Source organism: Phragmites australis, chromosome 1, assembly GCF_958298935.1.
Source record: "Phragmites australis chromosome 1, lpPhrAust1.1, whole genome shotgun sequence".
NCBI lineage: Eukaryota > Viridiplantae > Streptophyta > Magnoliopsida > Poales > Poaceae > Phragmites > Phragmites australis.
The window spans coordinates 41,410,665-41,419,321 of record NC_084921.1 but is presented as its reverse complement, the minus strand read 5'-3'; the positions used below and the strand labels follow the sequence as shown (position 1 = coordinate 41,419,321).

The 8,657-nt window shown below is 42.1% G+C and overlaps 1 protein-coding gene across 2 annotated transcripts; it reads right to left on the bottom strand.

Annotated features, from left to right (window-relative positions):
• Positions 1 to 2,314: 2,314 nt before the first annotated feature.
• LOC133919597 (NADP-dependent malic enzyme-like) lies at positions 2,315 to 7,808 on the bottom strand. 2 transcript variants are annotated; one of them, XM_062364037.1, is made up of 20 exons: positions 7,651 to 7,807; positions 7,212 to 7,504; positions 6,490 to 6,610; positions 6,330 to 6,404; positions 5,855 to 6,006; positions 5,665 to 5,770; positions 5,512 to 5,577; positions 5,335 to 5,430; positions 5,175 to 5,246; positions 4,923 to 5,006; positions 4,694 to 4,792; positions 4,261 to 4,308; positions 4,119 to 4,172; positions 3,919 to 4,017; positions 3,722 to 3,811; positions 3,557 to 3,634; positions 3,371 to 3,445; positions 3,192 to 3,282; positions 2,692 to 2,820; positions 2,315 to 2,604 (listed from the first exon to the last, which is right to left on the bottom strand). In XM_062364037.1, the coding sequence occupies exons 1-20, from the start codon at positions 7,678 to 7,680 to the stop codon at positions 2,516 to 2,518; spliced, it is 1,947 nt and encodes a 648-aa protein (XP_062220021.1). In that variant the 5' UTR covers positions 7,681 to 7,807; the 3' UTR covers positions 2,315 to 2,515. The 2 variants fall into 2 exon arrangements, with proteins under 2 accessions (XP_062220021.1, XP_062220029.1); XM_062364045.1 differs by lacking the exon at positions 5,512 to 5,577 and having other exon boundaries at positions 7,651 to 7,808.
• Positions 7,809 to 8,657: the final 849 nt, after the last annotated feature.

Here is an 8,657-nt window from a genome sequence, read left to right as displayed (position 1 = left end):
ACCACCTTCTATTTGTGCCCTTCTCCGATGACGGTTTCTTACCCTTGTCAAGAAAACGATGGGACTTGAAGCCTTTGTCGTGAGTCACGACTATAACGTTTGGCACCTCAACCTTCTTCTTCTTAGACTTATCGGCTTTCTTCTTAAGCTTACGCTTGTCAGCCGATTTAGAGGTCTTGCCCTCCAAGCCAGGCTGACGCATCTTTTCAACTTATCGAGGGAATAGCTCCACTCGACTGCTTCTGCCGCTGCAGCACAGAAGATGGCCATCTCGAATAGCTCCTTGACACTTTGAGGTGAATGCATGGCCATATCTTCAGTTAGCCTCATGTTCCGTACTCCTTGTCAAAAAGCTCGAATTACCAAAGAGTCAGCGATTTCGGAAATTGTACTCCTGATACTACTGAACCTCTTGATGAATTGCTATAGAGTCTCATTGTTCTCCTAACGAAGGCGATGCAGGTCGTCTTCCTTCCTGGGACGCTCATAGGTCCCCTGGAAGTTGGCCAAGAAAAAGTGACACAAATATTCAAATGAGTAGTTGAATTCTGCAGGCAAATTGGTCAACCATGAAAGGATAGACCCTTCAAGTGTTGTAGGGAAGTAATTGGCCATAACCTTCTTATCTCCTCCGGTCACTTGTATGAGAGTCGTATAAATCTGGAGGAATTCTAATGGATTAGAGCTTCCATCGTACTTCTCCAATGAGTCGAGCTAGAATCTATCCGACCAACGTACAACTTGAAGATCATGTGTGAAATCCCAACACCTGATAACCACCGTAGTCCTTCTCCGGTAGTCGAAGACATTGGTCTAGCCCTTCTAGGAGATCTATCTCGATTTTCTACCCTATTGCAACATTCATTGATCTTAAAGCATAGATCTTGATCAAGGCGGTCTCATGGAGGTCTCTCCTTCGACTTAGAGAAACTGGGTTGGAACTATTTCGACGTGAGCTACCCGTCCGAGTGGTAGATCTTGCCGAGCTTGACCGGCTTCTGCCCATTGTTGTGCATCAATGTAATCCCGACAATGTCTTCCAACCATTGCGCCCCTTCTGGAGTATTTGACGCTCCTTAAGGTGCATTGGATAGTAGAGTCCTTATGCCTTGCAGGTACTGAGCTATACTGAAGATAAACTATCCGTCGTTGCCTTATCGACCGGACACTAAATGGCGAAGCAACATCTGGTGATTCCTACAATGTTGGTTTCTATCTTAGGCGTGTGCTAGTAAGGGGAGTTTTGATGGATTTGACTCTCCTCATGGGGCTTTGTCATTGCTTTTACTTGTGACGGGGCTCTCGTGTCCAGGACTAACAGCCGCCGGGTCATTCTACTGGCCAGCAGAGAGGCAGTGACATCGTAATCTAACATGATACCTTCATTAAAGGATGCGTTGAATTCCGTGAAGCGAGGTTCATCCTCCGAAATTTCCTTCTCTATATTGGTGATTACTCAGTAGTGAGAGTTGCCAAAAGTTAAGGCCACAATCGTAGTCAGGTTTTCTGACCTACTAGCTATACGATCACGTGAGTGATCATCTTGACCTTCGAAACCTAAGGTTTAACGATCGAAATTTGCCATCACATAGATGCTGAGTCTGAAGTCGTAGTAAAACCCATCATGCGAGTAGCATGTTGTCGAAGTCTTGATGTTCTTAGTTGATGAAAACATGTCTTGTTGTATCCCACAAACGACTTCAACTATTGACGATTGATAAATTTGATTATGCAAATACCACTTTAAAGTAGGGATACCTAATCATCAACTGTGCATATCAAAAAGGACATGAAATTTTATGTAGATTCATGTCTCACTTAGGATAATAGTCTATTTTGCCTTGATTAATCTTAAGAAAAGACAATTACAATAGGAGTTTGTCTAAATCTAATTATAAGGATCTCGATAAATTCTTATATTCTAAATCTTCAAGCCATTGTTGGATAAATCTTATCGTGACTCGAATCTATTGTGAATCTCAATGGATCTTTTCTGCTTTTATCTGACTAGACTTGTTTTGTATTGTTTATCCAGCTTACAACTTGTCTTAATCCTCCCCTTGGACATACCCCTCTCATCATGTTGTGATGTACCGTATATAGTTTCTGAGTGTAATCTTCCCGAATTATATTATTTCCGAATATCTAGATGACCTCTTCCTAATTAATCTAATGATAGTTTTCATGTAAAACATGATGAACTACATACAATAATATCAGCATATATCTTATTTACCTCATGACGTTTATAAAACTTATTGTATTTGATGAATGGCACGTGTACGATGATGATCTCACTTCAAGATATACTATATTTCTGGTAAATCTTTAATCATTAATTATTAAATCTTCATCAACATGAAACACGTACATAAACGGAAAAAACATGCACGAACAAGCTCCGCTAGAAATAGCTTAGTTACAGCATGCACGATTGAACCGGGTAGTGTTCTTATCTTAACGAAGTTTTGCAGTAGATGGTTCATGGTTGTACATGACTGGAATTGTTTCGAAATCACCGGTAATTGCGGTAAATGGGGCTGTACATGCAGCTCTCTGCATATTTCACCAGGTCCTTCGGTCGAGGGCGCCTACTTGCCAAACCTAAACGTAAGAAAAGTTTGTGATGAACCAGTCTGTTAATAAGAATAGATTTATCTTTGTTGAGAAATACGCAAGTATGATGCTGACCAAGTTCGTAAGCCTTTGCTGCAACGTTGGCTGCAATGTGGGCAGAGATTTTTCTGATGTTTGAGAAGGGAGGATAAATGAGCCCCTTTTGAAAATTCTCTTCTGTGACCTGCTGAGCCAGAGCCTCCGCTGTTCCAGGATGTATGACCAAAGTAAATTAGATAATTCAGCATATATTTCAAAGAAGGCCTAAAATTTGCATCAATCCACAAAGTTCCTCATCGCTTGCCCATTATTGGCATGCAAGTGATGTAGGATATTCAAGCTGAATCCTAAACTGAGAGAACTCCACAACTTTGTATTCGCACTAGGGACCTTCAAGCTGGTAGGAAGAACATTATACAAGGAAGATCCCCTGAGTGACAGGAATGCTTCTCTACTTTGTAGCCATCTTCTTTGGCTGTTTTGAGCTCAAACAGATAGAGCCATATAGAAATGAATGCAATTACAGTAAATAGAAAGTGATGCTTGCATTTATAGTTACCACTAGGAGTACTTACAGGATGCCAGAAGCATGTCATCATGGACGCGGATTGCCCCAGACATCACCACACCAAGGCCGAACCCTGGGAAGATATACGCATTGTTTGCCTGTAGAAGCAGGATTATATGTTTTGTTCAGACCATTTGAAGCAGACAAAAACTCTGCAATAACCTGAGCAGTGTTCATCATTTAAACCTGTCCGGGAACATGTATCTTGCCATTGTACTCCACTGGATCAAATGGACTCCCAGTTGCAAACACTGCTCGACCCTGTGATTTCAGACTGTTAGTGCAGAACCATGGCTATAGACAACGTTACATAGCTCTATCAATGATAATTTCAGAGAAAAAGGTGATGTGAATGCTGATTGAGACCATTACCTTGCTCCATGTGTAAGCTTGCTCAGCAGTGCATTCAGACTGTGATGTCGGGTTGGACAGGGCAAGAATGATCGGTCTCTGCAGTGTTTTACAAAATGCTGTAAGCTTCTAAGCTTTGTCGGTTCAAAAGAGTTGAAAGTAACAGGTTGACATAGTGAAAGTTACCTCATTATATGAGGAAATGGCTTCAACAACGTCCTGTGTGAAAGTCTGCCCCTTTCCAGATGTGCCAATCAACACTGTTGGTTTGATAGCCTGAATGATGGAAAACACATTTGGGTCAGAAGACAAGCTTGTAAAGATTCAGGTAACTGAGAATAAGAAATGCAAGTCCATTATTTTTTTTGAGGGCACACTCATACATTGACAGCATCTAAGAGGTTGCCGACTGGTTCATGCTCATGAGCCCATGGTTTCTTGAAGTGTTGAAGGGACTCCTTCCGTGAACCGACAATCAAGCCCTGTCAATTGATCAGCATTTACAGTTAGCAAGAAGGAATATATTGATGTTCCGAGCCAAAGATAATGAAAATAAAAGTGAGGTCCTCTTCACAGAATTAACCTTTGAATCAACAAGCCAAATCTTCTTGCGGCACTCTTCTATAGGAGCCTTTGTCTGCACAGGTACCAATTGTTAGACCATCCAGAAATGTATAGCACAAGCTTCAAACGGCAGAAATATTCAACAGAAAATGATGCACCACCTGTCTTGATATCTCAAGAGCTATAAGTTCAGCAATACCTGTCCCAGCCTGCAAGCAACAGAGCACAACTATTGATTTGGGAAGAAAGATGGCATACAAAGCAACATCGAGATCTGAGGAACAGTCTTAAATAAATTGAGTAAAAAAATGTTAACCAATATAAAATCATAATCTTCTGGTATAAAATCATAAATATGGAAGAAGTACTACTGATAAAGTGATAATATAAGGATGATACAGTATTTTGACTACAAATTGCAAGTAGTTGGTACGCATATAAAATGATGCATTTGAAGTAAGGAGGAGCACATTACAGTAGATTATATGATCTGCGATTTATTGTACGTAAAAGACAACCTAGAAGCCAGAACAAGCAAGATTTATCCATTTGGTGAAACTAAATGTCCAAATAAGGAAACACAAAGAAAGAGACCTCTCCAGCCCCCAAGAAAAGGTAAGTGTGATCTGCCAATGTTCCACCAACTAATTTTTGTGCTGCAACAAGCCCAGCAAGGACCACGGAAGCTGTTCCCTGCAATATATAACAGAACAAAAATAAAATGGGCACATTTTAATAAGCCTATTTGCAATTAATGATATTTTGCAGATATCATACAGCCAATCACATAACAAACAGGGTACCAAGCATCAAATAACAGTACCTGAATATCATCATTGAATACAAGGTGAGTTGTGCCGTATCTTGCAAGGAGTTCAAAAGCATTATGGTTGGCAAAATCTTCAAACTGCATGATAGACAATTGTTAAGAAAAAAAAAGAGTTTAGAGTTTTCAGACAGTAAGCCAATTCAAAGATTACTCATTTAAAGTAAGCCAATTCAAATTTAACATCTGCAGAAATTTCTATTTTTCAAACTTAGTTCTGAACATAGCTTTTCTTAATATGCGCCTCACCTGGATGAGTACTTTCTCCCCGTAGTTTTGCTTCACAGCAGACATAAATTCGTGCAGAAAATCTGCATATTCCTGAGTAGTACAAGAGTGACCAGTTAAGAATTCTATTTCACAACTAGAACAAGATAGGAAAACGAAGCAGACATTGATGACGTCCAACCTGGCCGGTGGCCCTCCTTTGCCTCAAGCCAATGTAAAACTCGTCATTCAGCAACTCCTCATTATTTGTGCCAACATCCAATGTGATTGGCAAACACTTCAAGATTACCGGTAATATGTTAATTCACAAGAAAATGTGGAATGGCAAAAAATATACAGGTGGATACGAAAAGTTTACAGCAGATGGACGAACTCCTCCCAGGGCAGTGTAAAGGGCAAGCTTACCAACAGGAATCCCCATTCCCTAAATAGATGTTTTTGAAATCAGCAGAAAGCCTGGGAGATAGTTTGTCATCAATGGTCAAGAGTCAAGACACCTATAAGATGTTACCTGACACCCAAGATCTCCAAGCCCCAAAATCCGTTCACCATCAGTAACAACAATAACTTGAATGCTCCTCTCTGGCCAGTTCTTCAGCACCTCAAGAATCTTTCCCCTGCACAGCCAAGTAAAACACCATATGAACATGAATAGGCAAGAGCATGCCGGAGACCACACAAATCCATGAGGTGAAACTTACTTCTCCTTCAAGCTGATATAAAGACCCTGAGGACGACTAAATATGGAACCATACTTTTGGCAAGCCTCACCAACAGTTGGTGTGTACACAATAGGAAGCAACTCCTCGACATTGTCAATGAGCAGCTTGTAGAAGAGCCTCTCATTCCCCTCCTGCAATATGATTTGAAAGAACATTATAAGCAAATTGGACTACTCTCCTCATATCAGCTATAGTCGGTATACTATGAATAGCAAGGAAACTTTATTTTAGAAATGTGGTTACCCAATATTCCATTACTATTCATAACAGAACACATTGTTTCGGGTACAGATTATAGTTCACGCAGAAGCAAAAGATGAAGGAAAAGCAAAAAATAGATGGTTAACCATTACAAGGGAACATGTTGTTTCATCAAAATATCATGTGCTTAGAAAGCAACCTACACCACTTGCATTAGCTCGAGTAATAACAAGGGAACTTAGTGACCAGTTACCTGAAGGTCCATCATAGCCATGTAGCGCTGCAAAGGCAACTGGTATTGTCTGATATTGTTCATGATCTTTCTCTCCTGATGACATCGGGATACACTGGGATCAGATAGGCGTGCAAATTTAAACCGTTTTATGACACAAAAGTATTGAAGATCATCGAACCTGAAGCTCCTGGGATACTATTGCTGGTGGCAGAAGGCCACGGAGGTAGTGTGTCTCCCGCTCCCTCTCTGTGAAGGCAAGCCCCTTGTTGTAGCGGGGATCCCTCAGCAAATTGTAACCGCTGCCACACACCAAACAAGTCAAAAATTTCACATGCCAAATTATGCTCCCAAACAAACAAAGCTGCTTATGTCCAAGCATCTATAGTGAAATAATTTCTCCTTTTTTACGGGTGATCACGCATTCTGGGTAGATGACTCAATCCTACCATACCCCCTTATGAATAAGCAAAGTAGAGACCGGATAAATTTGGTGAAACCCTGGGATAACAAAATTTGCAACGCAAGTTTGATCTGATCCAAACCTGAAGCATCATAACCCAAACTCTACTCTTCAGGGTGAAAGAGGATGCATTTTCATTGGCATCAATCACTGCATACCACCTACTACTGTACTGAAACCAGATTGTAAAAAAATCCAAATAAATCTGTGAACTAAATTCCTCAAAAAAAAAATATATGTGAACTAGACAACCCTAGGTCCCCAACACGGCACAAAGGTTGGTTGCAAAAAGCTATCGTTTCAACGCGCGCACGAACACGCTTGTCTCCGGCGGAGAAACCCCAGGGCCCCCTAGTGCACGGCGGAACAGAAAGATTATCCACGTACCAGTACTACGAACGAACCAGGCGAATCAGCCTACTCGCGCATCGCACGCTCACCTGGCGACGGAGACGGTCCAGGGCGTGACGAACTGCTCCTCGGTGGCGCGGTCCTCGCCGTAGGTGTCCCCGACGCCGCCTCCCACCGTGGCCGCGTCGTCCATGTCCAGCACGCACGGCGCGCCGCCGCCCCGTATCCCCTTGAGCGTGCTCTCCATCTCCCCCTTGGCCGACGCCGAAGTCCACCTCCTGCCGACGCACCACCACCAAAACCTCGCCGCCGCGGCCTCTGCTCCTCGCTCCTCCCCGCAGCCGCCACACAGCGCTCTACGTGTGCCCCCCTCCCACTGCCACTGCCGCGGAGTATTTAACAGAGGTAGCGTGGTCAGTGCGGCGGCAAAGCGAGATGGAGTATTATTTAACGGCGAGGCTGCTGCGTAATTAGCTTGAGATTTGCTTCGTGGGAATGGTGGCGTGGGGAGGTTGACCGCGAAGTTACCAGGAGGAAGCGGGCGCGAAGGGCGAACATGGTCCCTGGCGAGCGGGGCCCTCCCGGCGGTCTGAGAGAGACGGGGAGCCGACGCGCGGCTCGCCCGGCGGCGGGAGGGGTGGAGCAAGTGGAGGCTGCTGGCAACGTGGTTGTGCCCTTCCTGATTGGTGAGTGGGACGGGACTATCCTCCTGTGTTGTGCCTAATGTTAGTTGTCGTTTGGTGGGGAGAAATTAATTAACGAAAATGGCGCCAAGCAGACGTCATAGCATCGGACGTTTGATTGGGCCGCTTATGTATTCGGATCTGAAAATATTATCTTTTTAAATCAATTTATGTGTTTTCTATTTCTAATGTTTCAGACGTTTAAGTTTAAGATTTTAGATGTAATAAAAATTTATTGTAATAGTTATTTTCATACGTTGCATCTCGGAATCTCTTGCGTATAGATTCGGAACCGAAAAAATTATCCATTCGAGTTAATTTTTATATTTTCGCATCTCTAATATCTCAAATGCTCAAATTTAATATTTCAGGCGTTATGAAAATTTGTTGCAATAGTTATTTTCATATGTTGCATCTCGGAATCTCCTGCCTACAGATTCAGACCCGAAAAAATTTATCTATTTGAGTTTTTCTATATTTTTCATCTCCAATATTTCATATGTTCAAACTTAATGTTTCAAATGTTATGAAAATTTATTGCAATAGTTATTTTCGTATGTTGCATCTCGGAATCTCTTGCATACAGATCCGGACCCGAAAAAATATTCATTTGAGTTAATTCCTATATTTTCGCACCTCCAATATTTCAGATATTCAAATTTAATATTTCAGATGTTATGGAAATTTGTTGCCATAGTTATTTTCGTATATTGCACCCAATTCTACACCACATAGGTTTTGCCGAAATGTTGCGTGCAACATAACGAGATGTTACGGTGGGAAGTTTTCTCTCCGAAGCGGATGCATACAACGAGCTATTTTTGGTGCGTTTTTTCGATGTTGCAAACGTTT

Coding starts and splice junctions, on each gene's coding strand:
- LOC133919597 (XM_062364037.1), bottom strand. CDS start 7,680: ATGTTCGCCCTTCGCGCCCGCTTCCTCCTG. Junction 6,405..6,489: donor TAGTATCCCAGGAGCTTCAG/GTTCGATGATCT, acceptor CGATGTCATCAG/GAGAGAAAGATCATGAACAA. Junction 5,771..5,854: donor TATATCAGCTTGAAGGAGAA/GTAAGTTTCACC, acceptor TTGGCTGTGCAG/GGGAAAGATTCTTGAGGTGC.